Source organism: Vombatus ursinus, unplaced genomic scaffold (genome assembly GCF_900497805.2).
Source record: "Vombatus ursinus unplaced genomic scaffold, bare-nosed wombat genome assembly UNPS02004691.1, whole genome shotgun sequence".
Lineage (NCBI taxonomy): Eukaryota > Metazoa > Chordata > Mammalia > Diprotodontia > Vombatidae > Vombatus > Vombatus ursinus.
The window spans coordinates 4,176,086-4,202,000 of record NW_020944469.1 but is presented as its reverse complement, the minus strand read 5'-3'; the positions used below and the strand labels follow the sequence as shown (position 1 = coordinate 4,202,000).

General features: G+C 44.8%; 1 protein-coding gene across 1 annotated transcript in view; it reads right to left on the bottom strand.

Moving 5' to 3' along the window:
- Positions 1–25,915, bottom strand: part of LOC114026340 (sodium/hydrogen exchanger 2-like) — a 96,619-nt gene that overhangs the window by 18,088 nt on the left and 52,616 nt on the right. The window contains 5 exon segments of the mRNA XM_027840026.1: positions 8,592–8,726; positions 11,359–11,470; positions 14,348–14,512; positions 17,023–17,093; positions 20,598–20,687. Coding sequence (XP_027695827.1) covers positions 8,592–8,726; positions 11,359–11,470; positions 14,348–14,512; positions 17,023–17,093; positions 20,598–20,687 — 573 coding nt within the window.

The following is a 25,915-nucleotide window of genomic DNA, read 5'->3' as shown; positions in this document are numbered from 1 at the left end:
AAGATGGCTCACAGTTCTCCTGTCCTTGTCTGTACTCAATTCTCCTTCTAAATGTCTCCAAAAGTGCGAACAGTCAACTTTACAAGTGATGCCGTTTTCTATCAGTCTAGCACAAAGGGGCAGACCCAATGCACAATGGGCCAGGCTAAGGTCATCATTCCTAGTCACTGAGACTCCATCACTCCTCCCCTAGGGCAATGAGAAACCAAAAACCAAAAACATATAGCATCATAGGAACATGGGGTGGGGATGGTAGGGGGGAACAGGATCATCCATTTTCCCATTACTATTTTAGGTTTCCTTCCACAATATGCTCTAGGTCCAAAACAAGACAATTCCCTCTTTCATCAAGAGAAACTGATCCTCTAAATCCCATCTCTCAACTTTGCCTTTCTATGGAGCCTCCCAATGAATCACATCCTAAACGAAGAGGCTTCTAGGCACAAGCCAAAATAATTCTAATGAAGGTGAGCGTCACCATAAACCTAGAGGAAGTGGGTCTGCACTGCCCCAGCATCAGAGTGAGGCATTTCCACCTCCATTGGGCAGCTGTCATCCCATCCTCCTCTCCTGCCAGCACACACACACACACACACACACACATATACATGCACCATTAATATATAATACACATACCACACAATACATTTCATGCAGATACACACATGTGTATACACACCACACATACACACAACAGTACACACATATACCACAGACACAGACACATGCACCCATTGTACACATATACATATCCATCACATATACATGCCACATACTATACACAACACATACATGCACACATGTGCACAAATACACATGAGCCCACACAGATACCCATAAACACACTCCCGTACCTGCACACATGAATATATACCATGCACATATATACACATGCATGGTGAGTACGCATACATGAACACACAAGTGCGCACGTGTACGTATATACACACACACCCCTACCTCAGTAGCTAATGCCTCAGGAATGGAGCAGTGCTCATGGGGGCAGGAATCTCCTCTCCTTGCTCCTCCCCTCCAAGGAGCACCATCTGGGAAAGTGAGGCATTTAGCCTAGATATCCCCTACCTGCCTGCAGAAGAAAATCCTTCTGCCTGAAGACAAGGAACTGATATTTACTCTGCTAAAGAAATGAATCTAGCTTTGGTGGAGGCAGACTGTTAAGGGCTAGTCCTTTATGAGGGCTCTAGTTTTAGAAGTACAGACCCACCAGGTAAAAGCTGAGAAGAGTGGTCCCATGCTAGTGTGAGGGCCACAGTGGCTGGGGAAGCAGACCAGAGAGGGCACTGCACACAGAGCTAGGCGCACAGCTCCTGGAGGAGCAGAAACAGACTGAGGCCTGAATCGGGATTTGTAAGGCCTAGGTTGGGACACTCATTCTGCTACCTGCTAGCTGTGTGACCTTTAGAAGCAGTCATAGAATGTAACCAATATATTCAGGCACTGGCCCATAGGCCCTGAAGCACTTCTCTCCTTGAAGGAGGGTTCGAATCCTGACTTTCATGAAGGTATAGTTCAAATGTCCTCCTTTAACTTTTAGCTGACTTTATTTTTGGTTTCTCTGGCAAAGAAGAGAAAGCCAGGGTGGCTCCAGGTCTCTGGCCTCAATTATCCCCTATGTACATGGTTGTACTAGGTGATCCTTAAGATCCCCTCTAACCCTCAATGCTCCATGTCTCATCCCTCCTGCTCAAACTGTCTCCTAAAGAAAGTTGAACCTCTTCTGCCAGGCAGCCTGGACTCCCTGCCCTTTTCCATGTTGCTGTTCCCAGCGGACACTAGGCTTCATTCAAACTGTGCTCCTCTCTGTCCAAGGGCAGCTAGGTGGCACAGTGAATCGAGCACTGGATCCGGAGTCCTCCTGAGTTCAAATCTGGCCTCAGACACTTCCTGGCTGTATGACCCCGGGCAAGTCACTTCACCCCATGTGACTCAGTTTCCTCATCTACAAAAGGAGCTAGAGAAGGAAATGGCAAACCACTCTAGGATCTCTGCCAAGAAAACCCCAAAATGGGGTCATGAAGAGTCAGACATGGCTGAAACAACTGAACAACAACAACTCTCTGACCAAAGAGTGTGCCCACACTCTCCCTCCTCGATTTACGTCCTTGCTCACACTGCTCCAAATGTCTTCAGTGACCTCCCTTCCTTTCTCTGCCTGCTGAATTCCCATATGCCCTTTAGAACCCAATTCAAATTCTATCTCCCCCAGGAAGCCTTTCCTGACTGCCTGGTCTGGGATGGTCCTTCCCCTCACACTTCACATAGCTCCTTTGTCTGGCGACTCTAGTGGAGATATCACGTAATGTTGGGCAACAGCAACATTCTTCGCTTTAGTGTCTAATCCCCCCTAGACCAGGAACCCCAGGGGGCAGGGCCATGTCTTACCTTCCCAGCTCTCCCTGAGCACAGAGTTCTTCACGGGGGATGTACCCTAATAAATACTTACTGAGTGTAACAGGCCAGGCCTGACTCAGGCCAGTCCCCTGGGACTTTAGGTTTGAGACCGGAATTAAAGAAGACACTTGTAATCTCTCTAACAGTTAACAAAAGGGAATGTACTTAGACACAGTAGGGGACAAATATTGTTCTCACCACAATGAGGAAATGAATGAATGAATGAATGAATGCTTAGCATAGTGGGAAGAGTTCTGACTGTCTTGGGAGTCCATCCAGAGGCCCAAGTTCAAATCCTATCTCAGACACTGTGGGCCCTGAGGTGGGTTTCTTAGCCTCTCAAAATCTCAGTTCCTCATCATGTACCTTTTGGTTTTTCATATTGAAATGTCTCCCTTTGTTTCTGTTTCACAGTACAATGAAGAAAGCATTCTTTTAAATTTTAAAGCATTTTAGAAATGGAAGTTGTTATTGTTATTTTAATTATTACGTTAGAATGGTAGCATGGATGGAAAGCTAGCCTTAAGATCCAGGAAGACCTGGCTTCATGTCCCCCCTCTGACAGATCCAGACTGTGTGACCCTGGGCAAGTCACTTAACCTCTCCGTGCCTCAGTTTCCTCATCTGTAAAATGGAGATAATAATAGCCCTCACTTTCCAGGTTTGTTGTAAGGATTAAATGAGATATTAATTATAAAGCGCTTAGCACAGTGCCTGGCACATAAGAAGCACCATATAAATGTTTTTAACTATTATATTATTATTCCTATGAAGGAAAGACCACCATTCTAACTACAGTTTGATTTCCTTCTTTTTTTATGATTCTGTTGGGTCCAAATATGAATGAGAATCTTGGAGTTTCACAGGCTATTGGAGCTGTGAAGGGAGGCTGCATGAAAGGAGGTACAGTAGAAAGAACCCAAGGTTTGCAATCAGGGGAACGGTTCGAATTCCGTCTCTGCTTCTTATAACAGGATTGACCTTGGACTTGGCTTCTCTGGGCCTAGTTTCCCCCTCTGGAAAATGTGAGTTAAATAAACGTTCAATAATATAAAAGGGTTGGGGTGGGGGGGAAGGGGGTAGAGAAGAGAAACAATTTCTCTACTCCATAAGAAATCATGGCCTTTAAGGTCCCTATATCAATGATCTTAGGGCCTGAGAAGTCATTGAGGAAACAACCAAGGCCTAAGGAGGGGAAGAAGTCAGTGGGAAACATGAAATTCAAATCCAGGTTTTCATCCTCCCACCCCGATGGTCTTCCCTTCTGGGTGTCACATTTAGTAAAATGGCCCATCATTTTTGCAAGCCTGCTTTCCCAGTGTTGAGAGCTTCTAAGTATATTGACCACTTCTCACTGTCCTTTGGAGTTCAAGGTCAGTAACGGCTCCAGGCCAGGCCAGAACAGGACAAACAATATTAATTAACATACGCACTACAGTTCCAGTAAGAACATTATTGGCATTGTATCCAAAAAACTGTTATACAACATGTTCATGATAAGCTTTCTCCTAGGTTACTTGACTCCAATAATTCTCATCCAACTGAACCACATTGTTGGCTAGAATAAGAATTCCTATGCTTATTTGCATTTTCTCCTCATGGCAGGTTCTTAAATATTATTAATTTGTAGCAAGCATGGGCCAAGAGGAGGTGGGCATGCCCCTCCCTCCCTCACATGCCAGGGCCTCCCCAGGGTGCACACACAAAAGGACAACAGTTTACATAAAAGAGGGAACATTTGGGCCACAGGAGACAGAGACAGAGAAAGACGCCACACAGACCTGAAAGCGGCAAGCAGTTCGGAGGAGTCGGCATGAGACGCACAACACGCGTGCCAGGAGAGATACCTCTGCTCCGTGTGCATAGCCCCAGGGGAGATGGAGCTGGTGGAGATACAGAACCACATGTAGACTCGGAGGAAGTAGGGGGCCAGAAGAGATGGAGATGCCAAGGTACACTTGGACCTGGAGAGAGGCCTGAGCTAAAGGCCCCTGCATCCATGTGGCCCCTGAGGGAAAGAGCTGACAAGAGCTGGCAGTGGACAGAGAGAGCAGCTGCCCCCGGCTCTGGACAGAGGCCTGAGCTGAAGTCCCCTACATCCATGTGGCCCCTGAGGGAAAGAGCTGACAAGAGCTGGCAGTGGACAGAGAGAGCAGCTGCCCCCAGTGCTGGAGAGAGGCCTGTCTTAAAGGGGGCTGCATCCATGTGGTCCCTTGAGAGAAGCAGCCAGCGCCAGACGAGGACGCTGAAGCAGCAGCAGAGTGACCAGGTGCTGCCAGCTGAAGGAAAACCAATGCAGGAGGGAATGGCAGAACCAAGTGGCAACGAGGCAGCGAGCAATGCCGGGGAGCCACATGGCCCAAACCTGCCCTTTACCGGTCATGAGGCCAGTGTGGCTCCAGGAGATGAAAGTGAACAGTCATCTCCCTAGCAATCCCAAGCTGAACAGGGCAGTACCAGAGGGGCGAAAGCCCCCGAGCTCAGTAGGGTAGTCATGAAAAAGTAGAGTAGTACTATAAGGCAGGATTGTACCTTGTGGGAAGGTGGGGGAAAGTTTTCCTGGCTGTCTATGAGTTAAGGTACAAATCCTTTCTATCCTTTTATTGCATAAATAAAACCTTTTCTGTCTTTAATGCTTTGTTAGCCTAGATGCTTGCAGGGAAACTAAGGGCCTCTTGTTGGAGGAGGGGAGATGCAAAATCAGTCAAATACTGAAGTTCCTAGGGTTACTCTGGATGTAGGCATGAGTCAAGGGGTTTTTAAAATAAGGCAGATACTGAATTTCCAAAAGTTTCCCTGAGTAAGGACACAAGATTTTGAGAGAGATAATCCAAAAATTGTACCCAAGTTCTTGTGGAGGACGAGAGGGGGGAGGGGGGAGGGGATTTGGGGGAGGGGAGAAGGGAGGGAGGAATGGAGGAAGGATAGGGGAGGGGGAGGGGAGAAGGGAGGGGAGGGATGCTCTAACTCCAGAGTTACAAACACAGTTACAATTTACTTGCAAAGATAATTTTTATGATGATGATTCTTAAAATTTTACCTATTAAAGTAAATGTTGCAAATATTATATTTATATGCTTATACTTCCAAATATAGATTCTGTTATGAGTTCTTTCTATTAAGTACTCTAGTCCTACTTTGTATCCCATCACGGTATAGCATGGACTCTGTTGTCAAAGGATAGGCCAATGGAACTCACTATGTGCCAGGCCTGTCAAGGACCTGAGGACAGGACTATCTTGTTGGTTTCCAACAACCAGCCTGGCTCCCCACGAGCTGGGCCACAAGAACTCTAAGGGACATCTACCCAAGTCATCAAAGAGCTGAGGGCAGTATCCACACACCATCGAAATACCAGAGACCCTAGTGGAGAAGAGTAAAAAAAGTTCTCCATGCGTCCTCCAAACATTAGCCATTGTAAAGAGAATTTCTATTGGCCTTTTGGCTGGTCTTTGCATTTTACATTACTGTTCACATATGCCATGTGCTATGCCTTTCCCACTGGTACAATTCTCCCCACTCGGAACGCCCCATCCTTCCCCTCTTCCTTACCAATGCAAACTTGGGTAACCTTTTTTGTAAGACTGAGCTCAAGATCCGTGCGTGTGCATCCTCACCAGAGGCCTCCCTAACTAACTCCACCTAACCCCAACCCTTTTCTCTTCTGTTGACCTCTACTTTAGTTTTGTAGATTTGGGAATGGATTTCTTTGGGAAGGACATCAAGTGTGTGTTTGACAGAAAAAGAAGAGGGGAAATAGTGGCTGGGCTGTGCTAATATAATAAAAATGGATGCTGCTACTAAAAACCACTCGCCTATTTATTGTTGTATCAATCAAACTGCCAAGGGGTCATTTTTTAAAATAAAATTAGACAAAACAGTAACAAGATTCATCTGAAGAAACCAAAGGTCAAAAATTGAAAGGGAAGTCAGGAGTAGTGGTACATGGCTTTAATTCCTGCTACTAGGGAGGTGAAGGCTGGGGGACTCTTTGAGTTTAGGAATTCTGAGCTGCAGTGGACTAAGTCAATTGGGTAAGCTTCCAGGAGTGGGGACCACCAGGCTCCCTAAGGAGCGGCACACTAGCTCACGTTGGAAATGGAACAAGTCAAAGCTTCCATGGCAATCATCAGTGGGACTGGGCCCAGGATATAGTCTCTGCACTTCTAGCATGGCAGAGATAGGAAGACTCAATCTCTACCAAAAATAATAATAATGATGATGATGATGATGATGATGATGATGATGAAAGAATGGGAAAAGTGAGAATAAAGGGAAGCTAGCATTATCATAACCCAAGTAACACTTTTAAGCAGTATTCATCCAAACTATTTGGTACTGATTCGAAAAACAGAAAAGCTGATTAATGGAAGAGACTTAGTAAAGTAAGACTCAGAAGCAATTGAATTTTGTAGCCAGTGTTCAATAAACCCAAAGAATTCTCTATTCAACAAAAAGTGTTGGGGAAACTAGAAAGCAGTTTGGCAGAAATTAGGTTTATGCCACAAAAATATCCCAATGAAGTACGAATAGATACATGACCAGAATAATAAAGGTCATAGTATGAAAAATTAGAGAATGAAAGGAATGACATTGGTGAAGAATGGAATGAGGGACAGCTAGGACTAGGGAAAGACTCACTGCAGGAAACAGAGGTGATAAAAGAAGATAAAATAGACTCATTCAATTACAAAGAATTTTAAAGGTTTCCTACAAAGAAAATCAACATAATTAGAAGAAAAACAGTTAATTAGGAAAAATCTTTGTAGCAAAAATCTCTGATAAAGTTCTGATATCTAAGACATACAGGAAATTGATAGAAACATATAAGAATAAAAGTCATTCCTTAAAGATAAATGGTCAAAGATTCTAAGAGGGAGCTTTCCAGAAGCCAAAATGCAAATTAGCAACAACCATGTGTAATCACTAATACTAAGCAACTTGCAAATGAAAATAATTTTGAGCTTTCACTTCATGCTCATCAGATTGGCAGAGATGCCAAAGTACAGAAAATAAGAACTATGAGAGGAAGTATGGAAAGAGACCTACTGACGTTAGCGCTGCAGGTGGAATCAGCTGATCCAATAATTCTGGAAGACAACTTGGAATTACACTAAAGTCATTAAACTGAACATACCCTTTGACCTTGCAAACCTACTATTCCCCAAGGTAGGGCACACAGGCATATACCTCAAGGAGGCTAAAATCCCCCACACAGAAACATTTAGAGCAGCACTTTTTGTGGTGACAAAGACCTGGAAGGAAAGTAGGTACCTGGTGATCAGTGAAAGGCTGGGCAAATTGTGAATGCAATAGGATATTAATGGATCATAAGAAATGATGAACATGAAGACCTGTATGAACTGATACAGAGAAAAGAAATGGAGTCAAGAGACCAATTGACATGACCACTGCAGTGATGTAAAGGAAAACAACAGTTAGACACTTAAAAATTAACGTTGCCAGTTAAAATAGTTTGCATATTTATTGTCATTCCAACCAAACTTCTAAGGGGTTATCAAGAACTATCAAGAAGTGAGCACCGGCCCTGGAGTCAGGAGGATCTGAGTTCAAATCCGGCCTCAGACACATAACACTCACTAGCTGTGTGACTCTGGGCAAGTCACTTAACCCCAATTGCCTCATTTAAAAAAAAAAAAAAAAGAACTATCAAGAAGTGACTCTAGAGGACTGGCTTGTGAAGCCTGCCTGCCTTCTTCCTCTCAGGTCAAGAGCAGAGGGGTGATGCATCCAAGTTCACACAAGGCCAGTGTGGCATTGTTTTGTCTGGCTACATTTATTGGTGACATGGCAGGGTTCTATTTGGGGGAGGGGATGAAGGAAGGGAGTCACTGGGAAGTGATCATTGCGTAAGAAAAAGAAAAGGGCAACCTCAGAGAGGGAGGTAGGCCCGACATGTATCACGAGTTAGGGCCAACAGATGGCCAGCCCGAGTGCTACACTGGTATCTGTGAAATATTCAGTGACCCAGAAAATGGTCTCCCGAATCCAAATCCTCTCTCTCCAGGGGCTTTCAGGAAAAGTCCCACGTGGGCACCAGTGCATTCGTTGGAGTAGCCACGTCTCGTGGTCACAGCTCTGATTGTGGATAGCCACACTCGCCCTAGAAGACTCGGGTGAGTGAATCAAGTCCTCAGTGTCTTTCAGAAGACTCCTACCTCCGTGACAGCTGGCTCCCAATCACTTCTGGAAAGGCTGGGGCGCAGGCTCCTGTGTCTTCGGATGAGAATTTCTTTGGCCTCTTTGGCTGCCCCCGTTTCTCCTGGAAGGCTGTGCCTGTTATATGCAGGAATCTGAAAACACAGCCCAACACAAAGTAGACAGAATGAAGTCCCGATGAAATCAGTGTTAAGAAAGAGACTCAGGGCTCTAGGCATACGTAATTTAAATTGGCTTACATTTGGAATTCTTTTAGATTATACGCACTTCACAGGGAAGGTAAACCAAAAGAAAGGTAGTTAACCCATCTCACCCATACATGTGCATGCCTTCTTAAAATGGCCTTCATCCTTAAACTTAAAAAAAAATCTGAAATCATGTTCATTCACAATTTCCTCACAAAAATAAACTCTTATAAGAATATTAAAGCTAGAAGAAAAAAGATTCGGCCTTTAAAAGAACTAAATTCTCTTGCCTTCAGTCTCTAGTCACCTCTCTCCATGGCTCCTCAGACGTATTGCTCCTGGCCTAATGGGCCAGACTCGATCACCACCTAAGCTGAGCCTCATCCCCATCTCCTGAGGTTGCCAGGACAGCACTGCCGAGAAAGGCAGTCTCACCCATGACTAAGAACTCAAGCAGGCCAGGCAGGCGATCTCCTACGTGCTGCTAGAACAGCAAGCCAGAGCCAGGGCCTCCGCCAGGGCCAGGGCCTCTCTGCTCTACTTTGCTATGGCTCTAGGCTCTACTCTGGAAGCTGATGAAGCACAGGGGTGGGTGGGTAAATATTTAACAACCAGATCTGGGGTGTGTGGATGACACATTTTTAAGTTTAATCTACATTAACAGTTTCTCCATCACTTTCTTAAATCTAGACAACCAACAAAACAATCCACCAAGCCCTGATTCGTAGTGTTTGCTGATTTCTGAGTTTTAAAGGCTCACACTGAAAATTTAACAACCAGTTTTTTGTGCCTCTGTTTGAACTGACTCCAGCACCACCCTGAACAGCTAGGCATATGGTTGGTAGCATAGAGAGAATATAAGGGCTAGAAGAGATCTACAGGGTTCACATACAGGGCCCTAGACCCTGCCTTTGGGCTGATTTTTTGGTCTTACGGGTCTGGCACATGGTAAGCGCTTAATAAATGCTTTATCTATGATTTCTCTTCTTTAAGAATCTTTAAGAATAAAGACTCTAGGGGCAGCTAGGTGGCGCAGTGGATAGAGCACTGGCCCTGGAGTTAGGAGGGCCTGAGTTCAAATCCATCCTCAGACACATAACACTTACTAGCTATGTAACCCTGGGCAAGTCACTTAACCCCATTGCCTAGCCAAATTAAAAAAAAAGAATCTTTAAGAATAAAGACTCTAGGGGCAGCTAGATGACGCAGTGGATAGAGCACTGGCCCTGGAGTCAGGAGGACCTGAGTTCAAATTCGGCCTCAGACACAACACTCACTAGCCGTGTGACTCTGGGCAAGTCACTTAACCCCAACTGTCTCACCAAAAAAAAAAGAATAAAGACTCTACTACCCCCCTTACAAGGTTACCCATTCTCAGGTTCTATTTCAGAAATTCCTCCTTATATCCAAGCAAAACTGCATCATGCTGGATCTTGTTAGGGCTTCCAGAGCCAGACAAAATGTCTGCTTGATGTCTTTTTTATAAATCCTTTCTTGAAAATAATAATTAGTTTTCTCCTTGTCTTCTCCAAACTAAACAAGTACAATTCCTCTGGTTGACCCTGGTACTCTTTTCAAGGTCTTTACTGATCTCCATACATCTGTCCATCTGTCCATCCATCCTTTATCCATCTGTCCGTCTGTCCACCCATCCTTTATCCATCTGTCTGTTTGTCCACCCATCCTTTATCCATCTGTCTGTTTGTCCATCCATCCTTATCCGTCTGTCCGTCTGTCCATCCATCCTTTATTCATCTGTCCGTCTGTCCACCCATCTTTTATCCATCTGCTCATCCACTCATCTGCACATATGTCCGTGTGCATGTCTCTCTCCCCTCTGCTCCTTCCCCAACCCTCCCCCCAGTTTCTCCACATCTTTTTTATGACATTTGGTGGCCAAGATTAGGTCCAATGCTCTCCTATGGGTCTGACAATTGTAGAGTACAGTGAAAAGATTATTTCATAGCCCTTCCACATAATAACTGCCCAAACTAATAATTAATGTAAATAACTCCCATTTCTATAGAACTTGAAGGTTTACAGAGCAATAACCCTGGGCAAGCATCACTAGCCCCATTTTACAAATGACAAATTTTCACCTCTGTCCTCGCGTCTTCAAGTCCAGTGTCCTTTCTATCACAACACACTGTGCCCCAACATACCCCAACGTAGGGAGGAATATCTTACAGATGAGGAATTTTAGGATAACAATATGGAATGATTCCATGTTAGGAAAGGAACTGAAATCACATGTAAATTGGCAGAATTATAATTATGTCTTTTATTGGAAGTCTAATTATTGGATTTTTATCCTCTTTCCTCCCATGGGTTCCAAGTGCTTTCTATATCTATTGAATTCTATTCTCTGCGTCACTCCACCATCCAATATCTTCCTAAACAGAATATTATTAATATCTCACAAGACTCCAGAATCTTAGAACTGGAAGGACAGCCATCAGGCTAGTTCAGCAACTGACTAGACCAAGACCACAAAATCCATGTGCAATGTGCCAGAACAGAGACGGGTTCGTTCCATTTGTAGAACAACTACAGCATCACTTGGGCTAAAAAGAATCCTTACCCCTCTCCTGATTTTATATAGGTTGGTAGCCAATATCTGCTGTATATTATCCATGAGGTCTTGATCCAGAGGGGTTGGGGCCGTGGCTGCTGTGGCTGGTTCATGACCGGGGCTGCAAAGAAAACAACTGGGTTGTTTACAGGAATCAAATACAAAAAGGCATCGAAGTTGAAGGTATGAGAACAAGCCACGTTCAAGCTATCGAGGCATCAGAAGACAAAAGGTAAACAAAATAAAAGTGGCGGGGGAAAGATCAGGACTGCACTTTAAAAGGAAAAAAAAGGCTCCTTGAATGAATCCTGGTGGGCCTCAACAAGAGGTAGCTAAGCCCAAATGTTAATAAATATGAATGTTTCAAGGGGCAAGTCTAGTACCGGGCTTTAAGAGCCTTAGTATTCCTTCTACTGAACAAGAAAAGGTTTGGAGAGTCCCATCGATGGGTTCTGAAAGGCCAACTGGATTGGAGAATCACCAACTTTTTCGAAGTGACTCTTCTTTGTAATCATGCGGGGACAATGAGAAATCCAGTTAGGTAAGGCACTGAGGTAAGGCATGAAAGCTGGGCAGGAGGCATTATTCACAGGCATTTCAAATGGCTTGTGGAAGTTTTCCTAGCTGTGTTACCAGCTTCCATCTGACAGTAAATGTTTCTGGCCTTCCCATCTTTAGTGTTTCTTTTCCAGTTCATATTCTTAGAGCTGGAGAACTCAATGAAGAGATAATGACTAATGGGTTCGGAATGTCTCTGGGCCTAATCCTACTGCCAGGTTTATGCAGCTAATGCAAAATGGAGGCTTAAGCTGTCATCTGGCTATTTCAGGCAATGGAGACAGTTGGTCTATGAATTTCAAATAAAACCATTTCCTACTTAGGTCCTGAATTATCCAGATGAACTCTCTATATCTGCCCACATCCCCAGATTATTATTCAGTCCTCCATTTTGCAAGGGTTATATAGCCCTACCTTGATCAAATCAAAAAGGTCAAAGCCCTGGGTTTCCCCTACCCCAAATAATCAGGCCCAAGGAATGATATTCCCCCACTGTGCATCCACTTCTGCCTCATTCCAATCACTCCACCCCACGCTGAATTCACAAGGCAAGGTTCTCAGAAGGCCATCTGGATGAGCCAGCCCCCTTAATGAAGGCACGGGAAGGAAACCTGAGCCATCCAGAACAGCTGACTCCTGCAAAGGTCTGGCCTAACTGAAAAGCTCTCCAGAAGAAAAGATTCCACTGTATCCCTGGATGGCCCGTTTCAACACTGAATTGACAAACTCTCTTTTTGGCTAACTGTACGGTCTTATCTTTGGTGAGGAAAGCTAACTGATGAGCATTCTGCTCCCAGCTCTCCTGGAAGATACAGAGGAAACCTGGAGTTCTAGGCAGGTTATTGAAGCTGGAGTCGGGAAGAAGCAAGTCCCAAGGCCACCTCTGATACTTGCTGGCTGTGTGACCTTGGACAAGTCACTTAGCTCTGCAAGCCTCTCACAATTCCACAGGGCTAGTCTTCTAAGTCATGGAGGGTTGGGAACTGTGTTAGCAGAGGAGAATCCCCCCCTCAACTGATGAACTAAAAGATCCTTCCCATATACTTGAAGACAACTGGTCAGTTCCCCTAAGGGGAATTCTTCTCTTTTCTTCTCCAAGGTAAACAGCATCATTTGCTCTAACTGTCTCCTGAAGGATCTCATTCATCACTTTAATCATTGTTGCAATCACTCTTCTCTAGAACATCTCTGGTTTCTTTATTTCTGGACCCATTCCTCCCTCCAGGTTCTCTGATCAAAATCAGGTCAGGATGACTTAGCCACCAGTTTGTGTCGTCCCCCATACCCACAGTCCGGCCAGTATCAGAGTCACTTTTTAAATAGTAGTGTTCTATGAGTGACTCTTCTAAAACTTGGAGTGTGCTACTGGTGCTTTGATCTTGGACCTGAGTCATTTGTATTTGGGGCCTTAAGTCAAGCCAACCATGGCCACAACTTTAAGCCAGACTCTTCAAGTCTCAATATGCATATTGCATATGTGTATTCATGACATTTGTGATAAGCACTGGACCACGTGCTGACTGGCTGACTGAATAGGATGGGCCCAGCCATCACTGGTGTCTGGTGGATCCAAAATGGTATCAGTGTAGACACACTCACCCCACCAACTTCATGACAAGCCTCTCTGCACTTAGCCAGAGTTCATTCATTCATTCATTCATTCAAAGCCATTTCAGCTTGGTAGGACATATGAGAGGTGATGTTCTTCCGGTATAATCTTTCAGAACTGTGGATCATCTCTGGGCCATGATGGAGCTTTAGAGGAGGACTTTGATGGGTACATAATAGGCTCACTGCAAACCCCCAAACTCTTCTCCAAACACTGACAAAAATTCCTTAAAAGTTTTACCAAGAGGGGGAAAGAAAACCTCATGGCACTCAGAGAATTACCACACTCCCATTTTAATGCACATTTAATGTAAATTGTTCTGTAGAAGAATTTTTTGCTTTTTCTTCTTTCTCTCTCCCCCACCATTTTCATTTTCCCTTTTAAAGTTCTCTCTCCCTTAACAGTCATCCAGAAAAAAAGAGCAAGGAGACCCTTGGTACATCCATCATTTCTGTCCCCTTCCTCTGCAAAATAAAAAAAACCCTCTAAAGTTCTATTCATGCCTCATTCAACAGAAGCAAGGGGTAACTTCATTTTTATTTTCATTTTTAAAAAGTAAATTTGAACACTAGGAGATGGACTTTTTAAAAGTATCTTCATGTAACTAAACACCTCACAGCCAGCCTCCCCACTTTTAGAAGGACTGGGCCCTCCATGCTCAGCAAGGCAGCTATGAAGGCCTGGGGTGGGAGAGAAGAGAAACACAGGTCCCAAGAGAAAACTTTCGACCCTTTCTTTTAGTGGCTGCAGCTGTTTCCATTTTCCCAAGGTCCAGAAGGCTGGGTGGGTGGTACCTGCAAGAGAACATCATGGGTCTTGAAAAATACTTACCACTCAGGTGCACTGGCTGGAGCATGGACCAGTTGACCAGCTTCTACCAGCTCAATGTCATGTTTCCTCGCCAGCTTTTCATACAGGAGCACAATGCTAGACTTGGGCTGGTCATAATCTCGCAGCAAAATCTTCTGCAGATATTGGCTATTGAAATATTCCAATCTGCTCAGGCGGCAAAGAAAAAAAAATGCCAAGAATTCACTGGCCACTCTCCTCAGAAAAGTCCTGTTGGCTTTTAGTTCAAATCAGGTCAGTCCCCAAACATTTGTTTAAGACCTACTATATGCAAGGCGCTGAGGGCACAAAGGTAAAAGGAGGCACAGCCTCTGCTCTCAAAGACCTTCCAAGCAGAAGGTCTGGAGGCAGAAGGAGAGAGGCAGAAGGCCTGGGTTCAAGTACGATCTCGGCTACTTACTAACTAGCTACATGACTTTGGCCAAGTCACCAAACATCCTCTGGCCTCAGGTCCTCTTCTGTGAAGTGAAGACTGATCTTAATGGGGGGACACACCAGTGACACAAATGAGTAAGAGACTGCATAGGACATAGCCAAAGAAGAGGATCATGGGATCGAGAGCTAAATGGGCCTCAAAGAACATCGAGTTCAATTCTTTCATTTCTGAGATGAAGTAATACAGGAGACAGGGAAAGTGACTTGCCCAGAATCACAAAGCTGGGAAGGAGGAGAGCTGGGGTTCAAGCATCACATCCTCTCATTTCAAATTCAATGCCTCTCTCTACAACACTCTGTGGCTATTTCTTACTCACTACTACCTCCGAGCTTTGTACAAGCCCTTATTGCCACACCCCCACCAGGGTTACTGCAATTCCCTGCCAAGAAGACTTCATGCCTCCATTCTCTTCCCCCTCCAAAATGTCTGTCAGACTGGTATGAGAATATTTTTTTTCTTATGTGTAGATCTAGTTCAGTTATTCCTCTGCTCAAAAATCTTTGGTGATTCCCTATCACCTCTGGAGAAAAGGTCAAACCCCCTCTGCCTGGCATTCAAGGCCCTCTACAATCTGACACCACTCTCCCCTTCTAGTCTCCTCCACATTCTCCATTCCTAGTCAAAAGGCACCTCCCCCATGAAACCTTCTCTAGCCCCCCAGTGTGCACCTCTCTCTTGCACTTACCACACATCATTGTGTGTTGGGGTTATCCCTATTGGTGCCTTACCATCCCACTAGACTATGAACTCCATGAGAGCAGACCATGTCACTTAGAACTGTGATGTTTGTGCAATAAAAAGCAAAACAGAAAAGATGTGAAGGATGGGACCCTTGTAGGCTAGGCCCAAATAGTGAAATTGTCTTTAAATGTTCTAATTTGGCTAATTAAGCTTCATAAGTACACACTTGAAAATTAAGCTGAAGTTTTAATGTTTTTAGAAATAAATCTGAGTTTGATTTTGAACATTGAAGGACAACATTGGTCCATCTTAAAAGAGGCTTGGTATTGAGGTGGGAATAGAGAAAGAAAGAAGGAAGCATTAACTAAGCACCTACGATGTACCAGGCACCATGCTAAGTGCTCTACACTCATTATTTCATTGATCCTCACAACAACCCAGGGAGGTGCTATTATTACCCTCATTTTATAGTTGAGAAGCTGAAGCAAATAGTGGTTTGGTGACTTTCCCAGTGTCACATAGCTTGTACATGTGTGAGCCAAGATTTGAACTCAGGTCTTCTTGACGCCAAGCCCACTATTCTATCCACTAAGCACCTAGCTGCCTCGAGAAAAGGAGGGAAGGGTTCAATAGATACTGTGGAAATAGAATGCCTCTTCCTTAGATATAAGAGGTGAAGTATCTTGGCCAATACACTCAAGAAATAATCCTCACACTCAAGAACTGAATGTGGCCTAAGCACCCTTTGCATTTCAGAACAGGCCATGAAAGGCAGTGGGGGTAGGGTGGGAACATGACCTCAGAAAGCCATTGGACTCTGAAAACGTCAATGGTCCACTAACTCCAACCTTAAGAACACAATCCCTTCTGCCCATTGCTTCAGTGTGAGAACATGATGGAGAAAAGAAGTGCCCCAACTCTGTCACTGAACTCAGGTTTATGAATCTACACTGTGATCTACGGTATTTTCTGAGAGTTCACATCTTCTGGCCAATTGAGATGCATGTCCTAAAAGACTCAAAGGCTTATTAGTCTCTCCTTTTCCTGCCAACTCAGTTGGCCATGTAAAGTCATAAAGAAATAGGTCAGAAGTAGCCTGTCCTATGAGGCACACTACCAACATCTCCCTGTTAGCTAGGCCACCACGACCCAGAAGCAGCACACATTGGACCAGACCACCAGGGAGCCCAGAGTAGACCATAAATGAAGACAATGCAGTAGGGCTTAGAATCCAGTGGAAAGTGGGTCTGGAAAGGGTCAAAAATAGGACCCTTTAGGAGGTAAAAAGCCTCTCCCTAAGGCTGCCTGCAACACTCCCAGGAGAAAGGCCTTATCTGGGAGTTTGTGTGGCAGCGTGTCGGGATTTGGTGGCCCAATCTGGTGACTGTCATACCTTCTGGGGTAAGGTAAAAAAAAAAGAGAGAGAGATCACCATCGTCGACTTCATGATACAGGAGAGGGATGAAGAAATAGTCATAGGGGTCATCTTTTTGTTCCCTTTCTACACATGGACACAGCTGTATTTCTAGCAGCTTCTTACTTGTCTTTCCAGTAACATTGTCCCCAGTGTCCAGATATGTCTTCAATGCCAGCCATCAAGTGGTCCAAGAACTGAAAAAGAAGAGTCTGTCTATACACACAGCATGTAGGAGGAACTCAACTAGCAGCCAAGGAAAAGAAACTCTGCTTTAGAAGCATAAAAGAGCACAATTCTTTGTATCATAATCATCATCACCACCACCACCACCACTACCACCATCATCACCATCATCACCACCACCACCACCACCACCACCACCATCATCATCATCATCATCATCACCACCACCACCATCATCATCATCGCCATCACCACCACCACCACTACCACCATCATCACCATCATCACCACCACTACCACCATTACCACCATCATCACCATCATCACCACCACCACCATCATCATCATCATCATCATCACCATCACCACCACCACCACTACCACCATCATCACCATCACCACCGCCACCACCACCACCACCATCATCATCATCACCATCACCACCACCACCACTACCACCATCATCACCATCATCACCACCACCACCACCACCACCATCATCATCACCATCACCACCACCACCACTACCACCATCATCACCATCATCACCACCACTACCACCATCATCACCATCATCACCACCACCACTATCATCATCATCATCATCATCATCATCATAGTTATCATCATGTTGTATCCCATCAAGTGAATGTGAACTGTCAGAGAGTAGAGACTGTTTCATCCTTCATCTCTGTGGCCTCACAATAGAGGCGAGGGAGTCCAGCAGATAGAGAGCTGGCCTGTGAGTCAGGGAGACCCGAGTTCAAGTGTCCCTTCTTCTGACACCTGCTGGTTGTGGGACCTGGATGACCTCTCAGCGCGCCCCCCTCCCCGGCAACTCTGTAACATGGTAAGCTGCCAAATAGGGCCAATCTGTCCAGTGGAGGCAATGTCCTCTCTGGGAGTTGCCTACACCTACGAAATCACAGGTTCAAACGAAACTCTCCATCCTGCCTTTTGTGAGCAGGCATGCCTCTCCTAATGTCCTTTATTAGCCTCTTTATGTGCAAGATAAGACTTTTACTCCAGAAATGCGTGTATGCATGTGTGTGCATGTCAAGGAGGAGCAGAGCAAGAGAATGAGCTTCAAAAGGCAGACTTACTCGGAGATCAAAGAATCATCAAAAAATGCTAGAAGAAAAAGAAACCTCAGAGGTCATCTAGTCCAACATCTCATTTCAGAGATAAGGAAACTGAGGCCCAGAGGGGTCAAGTGATTTGCCCGGCATCACCAGTAAGCGTGTGAGGCAGGATTTGAACTCAGATCCTCCCGATTCTGTCCAGCACTCTAGCCACTGCCCCATCGAGCTTCCCAAAAGATAGCTGTGTCCAACATGAGACACAACCCGCAACCTGGGATTAAGAATTTCATACTCTCCCAACTGAGCTAGCCAGGCACCTTGAAAGAAATTAATCTGAAGCTGGATCTTGAAACAAGTAGTAACCACAAAACAACAATGGTTCTGCGATAGATCCAGATTCAAACCTGGCCTCTGTGACTTGGGAGATTCACCTCATTGAGCCTCACTTTCCTCGTCTCTAAAATGAACTCTTAGATGGCCTCTCGGGTCCTTTGAGCTCTACACCTGTGGTTCTAAGGCATTCTACCCATAGGAAAGGGTGGAAACAAAGGAGTATAGAATGAGAATGAGTGGGATACGTAGGGCAGCAACAAGATGGACCTAGCTAGTGCCCATGGATCATATGAAGGGTCAGGAGACAAAACATTGGATTGGCACGGGGGCAAGGGGTAGAAACCAACTGATAGAAGGTCCTGAATACTAGTTGAAGAAGTTTAGATTTGGCCTTATGGGTAAATTCTTTCCTTTGGGTTATAGTGAAATGCTTCTTTGCCACAATGTTTTGTTCTAAAACTACCATTTTAGACTTACATGAACTGATGCTGAGTGGAGTAAGGAGAACCAGCAGAACATTGTACACAATAACAGCAACACTGCGCGATGACCAACTTTGACAGATTTAGCAATACAACGATCTAAGACAATTCCAAAAGACTCACGATGGAAAATGCTATCTAAAACTACCATTTTTATTTGGGATTGGGAGAGGGTAAACTGGACCTGTGACTTCTTTAGTCTAAGAAATTCCTAGGATAGAAGGTTTCTCCATAAATGCAGATTGGCAACTCGTCCAAAACTCTGACTCTCAGAAAGTTGCCTGGGCTACTGGGAGGTTCATTGATTTGCCCATGACAGCTGGTGCCAGAGGCTGAACCTAAGCCAAATGATCCTGGCTCCAAGGCCACACTCTCCCCACTAAACCATACTGCTTCTCAAGACTGACATACAGCAATATAAGGGCAGAAATGACAAGGGGTCTCAGATGGACAAGGATACAGAAAAATTGGGGATGTTCAATTCTACTATGCCTATGAATAAAGATGACTTTGGCTATACCTAGTCATAAGATCAGGGCCACAGGCCAACAGTCGGATTGTAATTTATCAATCGATTTACCAGCCAGCACTCGTTAAGCACTCACTACACACCAGGTGCTGTGCTAAGTGATGGCGATATGAAGCCAAAGCCTAGACAGTCACTGCCCTTGAGGAACTCTGGCATCTTCATGACCAAAATAACAGATTGCAATGGGCTTTCTTCTATGTGGAAGATGCCTTGTCTTCCATCTGATCAGTTCCAGCCATCATTAAGTAATCAATCAGCTGTCTTGACACTGCTAGTTATGCTAGTTATACTAGTTATATTAGTGAAACTTAACACTCACATGTGTTGGAAATACTGTTACAGGTCTGAAAAGATGTCTGAGAAACCCAGATGCTTCTGCAGTATTTGAAGAGAAGTCATAACGCAAGCTTCATACTTTTCTGGGAATTTTTTCCCCTTTAAACCCCCAGGCTCTGTTTCAACAACCCAAGGAGGTCCTGAACTCATTCTTTGTATTTGATCATGGATAACTTATCCCACATAGAAATCTGCATATCAAATCCAATTTCCTTGAGGAACTAAAGCTAAGTGCCATATATTACCTGGCCCAAATATTCCCCGACACTTTCCTGGGTTCAAGAGCAGACATGAAGCACGTGATATGACTTCAGAGTCTTTTGTTGTGGAGTAACTCGCTCAGACAGCATAGTTTGTAATCTTATTGCTTTAACCTTTCACTCTGGAGACACTATTAATAGTATGGAATAACAGCTCTGCCAAAGCTTAACCACATTAAATAAAGTTTTCCAATTACACAAGGGCGAGACGGGTCAGCCAATAAGTGGATGACATTCCAGCCCAAATAGGAAACGATATTGAATCTCAAGTCACAAAGGAGTCAAGGCTACCAAACTTCATTCCCAGCTCAGCATGGCTGCAATAAACCCCAATGTATGCAGCTTGGAAGGTGGGGCGTGGCTCTCCAAGTCTGCAGAGTACAAATGGACCCTTGACCACAGCCACCCCTCCAGAGGCCCAAGGCTCATGGATGCTTTTTGTAGGAGGAAAAACCCAAGCACAAAGAAAGCTTAAGTTGCATGAATTACTTACTCGGATATGAATCTGCTCACTCACAGTTGGAGAAGTTTCTCTTCCTCTGGTCACATCTAATAAGTCAACAAGAGGCCGGATGGTCATTCCCTGCAACATGACAACATTTTGGTAAAATGTGAGCTTGTCAAGGGCAGGAACTGTTTTGTGTGCACCAGGCCTCCCCTCCAGCAAGCCCACTGGCTTTGGCCTGTATCCAACATTCTGTACCCTGTCACTATGTCTTTGCACAGGCTTTGAATCCCTTGCCTAGATTACACTCCCCTCATCTCTGCCTCATTGGATCCCTACGTCCTTTCAGAGCTCAGCTCAAGTACCACGAAGCCTTTCCTGATCCCTCTCAATTGTTAGTACCAGCCGTCCTAATCTATATTTCACCGCTGGACCCAGAGGGCTCCTGTGGAGAGAGTGAGGCTGGTGACCTTGCACGGGCCTCCCTCACTTAAACCGAACTCACTTGCAAGTCATGGCATCACCTCCCTGATGTCATGGTCCTCTTCCAGAACAAAGGACAAACAATGACAACAACAATTATTAGCAACTTCTCCCCCAATTATTTGGCATTTGTTTTATACATAATTTTGGCTTAGCTGTGCATGTATAGTTTCCCCCCAGCAGAATCTAAAGGTCCCTGTGGGCAGGTACTGCATGTCATTTTGTCTGTACCCTCAGTACCTAATACAGTGCCTAGCATATGATAGACGCTGAATACATGCTTCCTGTGTTCAACTGAATTGATTAGGTAATTAATACCCACTTGTCAAGTTACTGACTATACAAAAAGCCAAACATCTTTTACATGAATTGCCATTTTGAATCCCATACCTTTATGTACTTTCTAGATCAGCGTGCGTGCGTGTGTGTGTGTGTGCGCGTACACGCACGCATGTGCATGTGTATGTTTTAGCTAGACCGTGAACAGAATGCTGGACAGAATCATAAAATCCATAAGTATGGCATCTGGGGGATAGGGAGGGCACAAGTGAATACCATGATACCATGGAAAAGGGCTGAGGTTTTCTTTCCCTCAGGTCAGAGGGGACATGATGGCATGGTAAGATATGGGAAGTCAGAGAAACCCATAACAACTTGGTAAATAGCACTGGCAATTTATAGGGCAAAAGAAAGCAGTGAGGACTTCAGAATATCAAAAATCTTCTGCTGCCGTTCAGTCATTTTCAGTTGTGTCCGACTCTTCATAACCCCTTTTGGAGTTTTCTTGGCAAAGATACTGGAGTGGTTTGCTATTTCTTTCTCCAGCTCATTTTACAGATGAGGAAACTGAGGCAAACAGGGTGAAGTGACTTGCCCAGGGTCACACAGCTAGTACATGTTTGAGGCTGGATTTGAACTCAGGGAGATGAGTCTTCCTGACTCCAGGCCAGTCACTCTATCCACTGCCCCACCTAGCTGCCCCCCAAGAGTCTTCTGCCCTAATTCAAATTCTGCCAGGGACTTTAGCAGGCAGGTCATTTTGTCATTAGCTTCTTCTCTGCCATAGAAGGAATCCCACAGACCAGACACCATTGTTTGGTGGTGGGCATCCAGCCCTGTGGTTAAAGGGAACTCTCAGTGTGGGGACTACTCCCATCAAAGCAGATTAGGAGCTCCTCTGTAACCAAGGTCTTAGAGAATCACTGGGGACGCTGAGAGGCTGAGCAACCCCTCCAACCAGTACGTGTCAGATGCAAGGCTTGAGCCCAGGCCTTCCCAACTACAAGGCCACACTGTCTCTACTCACCAGCCACTCCACACTGCCTCTTACCTGCAAACTTACCACTGTGGCAGGCTCTAAAGGAAGCTGCTATAAAAAATGAACTCTCTGTTGTAACGATCACAAGGGCCTAAGCCAAATCGCTGCACAGAGGCATTTCAGCTTAGCTCCGTGGCCTAGTCTGGACGAATATCAACTGTGAAGGTGGAAATCAAATTTTCTCAAAACAGAGAATGGCATTATTACAAATGAAGACTTAGAATTTGTGCTGATGTGGTCAATTTTCAAGGTGGGGGCATTCTGAAGTATCTTTTGCTGAGATTCTTGTGATAAAGTAAAAAGGCTAGCTATGAGTCTCTGTTTGGTCTCTAAACTGATTTTCTTATTAACTGACTTCCTAAAGACATAAGCCTGACTGTCCCTATGCAATGCTAACGAGATGGCAGCTATCCGAAGCAGGACTAGTCAGTGGGCCGGGGAGCCTGTGGGTTATAGTGGGAAAAGAGCTCAAGTTCCCGTCAGAGGACCTGGGTTTCAACCTCAGCTCTGCCTCTGATTTCCTGCGTGACCTTGGCCAAGTCACTTTGGCTGACTGGCCTCAGTTCCTCATCTGTAAAATAAGGTAGCTGAGCTGGATGATTCCTGAGGTCTCTTCTAGCTCTAAATCAATGATCCTATGACTATCCTCTAATTATTATTAACACCAACCAAGTAATCATTACCACTGATTGAAATCATGTGACTCAAAGAGAAACGGCAATGACTATGGAATCAGAGGATCTGAGTTCAAAACTCACCTCTGATACTCAAAGTTTCACTATTTAAAATTATAATTATGTAAAGTACAGTAATTGGTTCCAGCCCAGTGGAAATTTGTATGTGAATTCAAATAATGCGACCACTTCACTGGATTCCTGAATAGCACTAGTCTGGACTTAGCTGTACGTACTGTGTGACCTTGGGCAAGATCCTTCTCTCTGGGCCTCAGTTTCCTCATCTGTAAAATTAAGGGGTTAAACTAGACGGCTTCTGGATTCCTTTGAGCTTAACATCTATGATTCTGTGATAGGTGAAAGGTTATCTAGCAAGACATTGTCACATCTCAGGTTGCCTCATAACAATAATGAAAAAACCAGGGACCTCAGGAGAGGAAAATGTTAACATCCATTCAAATGTGGAAAGAAGTGCTTTAAGAGCAGGGTCTCCTTTAGAATGCTGGCTCTTGGAGAGCAGGGCCTGTGTCAGGGCCTTGTGTGTAATGTGTAAACAGAGACATGACCTTTGAGGAAAGTAGAGGGCAGGAACATCTGATAGTCCTAGAAGGCTTCTGGAAGGACATGGGCCCTGAGCAGAGCCTTGAAGAGATCTAAGGATTATTCCAAGAGGTGGAAATGAGAAGGGAGAATGTTGCAGTAATGAAGTACAGTCTACATACAGTGCCTAGCACAGTGCTTGGCACATAGTAGGTACTTAATACCGGGAAGACTAGGTGGCATAAATGTTTGTTGAATTGAATTGAATGGAGCTCAAAGGCCCCCAGTCTGGGCACTGAGAGCAATATGAAAAACCACTGCCAATGGGCAGCCAAGCTCTTCCTCTTCCTCATCATCATCACCAACAGGTACGTATTAAGCATCTACTATATTTCAGGCATTGTGCTAAGCACTGGGGATACAAAGAAAGGCAAAAGACAGCTCCTGCTGTCAAGAAGCTCAAAGTCTAATGGGGGACACAACATGCAAAATACTATGTACAAACAAGCTAATTTCATAGGGAAGGGATGAGGGAGGAATGAGGGTACTGGGAAAGGCCCTGCAGAAGGTAGGCTTTGAGCTGAGTCTTGAAGGAAGCCAGGAGGTAGAAGCAAGGAGTGACTGCATTGCGGCCATAGTGGATAGCCAGAGCAAAGGCAGAGTCTGGAGGTAGAGTTCCCTGAGTGAGGATCAACAAGCAGGCCGCTATCACTGGATCAGGCAGAGAGAAGTAAAATATAACACTGGAAAGATAGGAAGGGGGCAGATTGTTAATGGCTTTAATAGGTAAACAGATGATTTTATATTTGATCCTGAAGGTAATAGGGAGCCACTGGAGTTTCTTGAGTAGAGGGGTGACATGGTCAGATCTGTGCTTTAGGAACATCACTTTGGTATCTGAGGAGAGGACAGACTGGAATGGGGAGAAACTTGAGGCAGGGAGATCCACCAACAGGCTCCTGCTATCATAAGTGCACCCACCCCACTTTGTCCTCTTCAAAGATCTCACAGACCTAGGAAGAAAGCAGGATGTAAGTGTTTCTGTTCATGCATGAACACCTATTATAGAGACTCCTATTCCTGGAGTTGGAAATCAGGGGCCCCGGATGCATTCACCCACCAGAGCATGCTGCTGGCCCTTAGAATCTCAATCACTTTGGGATTAAATCAGTATTTGTAAATACTGAAGAATTAGTCAGAAATATCAAGTCAAAATAGCCACATAGTACTATGCCAGTGATTCTGAGTAACTTGCAGGGGAAGGGGGAGAGGAACATTCTTTCAATTAAGAGACCCCACTAAAGTCATTTTGTCATTTGGAAAATTATTATGCGCTCTTTTATTGTTGGAACAATTGCTTGTTAACAAATATGGACATTGTGCATGGCTTGGGAGCGGGAAAGGGGTGGGGGCAGAGCAGAATCTTCACCGAACAGATTAGTGTATCAAGAACATATCAAAAAGATTACTTCTGAATACAAGACTCTCAGATTCTCCAGACTCAGTAACAGGGAACTCCTAATTCAGCCTCATTGTCAAACTCGATGCCATTGTGCTATGTCCAGCAGAGGGCATAAAATGTTGTCAGCAGAAGTGACAATTCTGCTCCCTTTGGCTCAGGTTTGCCTTGGCTGGCCTGGGGGACATGCACTCTTCCTTCTTACAAATTGGGAAACTGAGAACAATCCCTGGGGTGACCAGCTATGATTCTTATAATATTCATTTGAGGTACGAGGTACAAGGATCACAGGCCCATAGGCTGAGTTAGCAGGGCCCTAAAATTACCCAGTTCATGTTGTTCAAAGCCCTCATTTTATAGATGAGGAAACTGAGGCCCAGAGAGATAAAGTAACTTCCTCAAAGTCACAGAGGCATTAAATGGCTGAGGCAGGATTTGAATCCAGATCTCTGGTTCTAAATCCAGGGGTCATGCTAATGTACCAATGCCGCCTCCCCATTTTTAGATGAGGAAACTAAGTCACAATTCCTGAATGATTGGTTCGCTTCATTGAGTTGTCAGAATTACAAAAGGGCAAACAGGCGGGTAATTCCATCACCCTCTAGAAAATACGGGGTCTGTGATATTATCAGTAATATTGTCAGACATATGAACTCCCTCCAGACAGGGCAGATCATAAGTAGCCTAGGACTCAGGGAATATATCCTAGAGAATGGCCTGAGGAGAGGAGAGACAGCCCAGGCTTAGGGGGCTGATGCCAAGCTTCTATGTGAACCCAGATCATCAGACAATCTGCATCCAGGCTCTCCTTACTCCAAGCTCAACACTGGCTCTACTATGGCACACTTGGCACTAGCCACCTTTCCTGAAGGAAACAATCGCTATGGGGTTT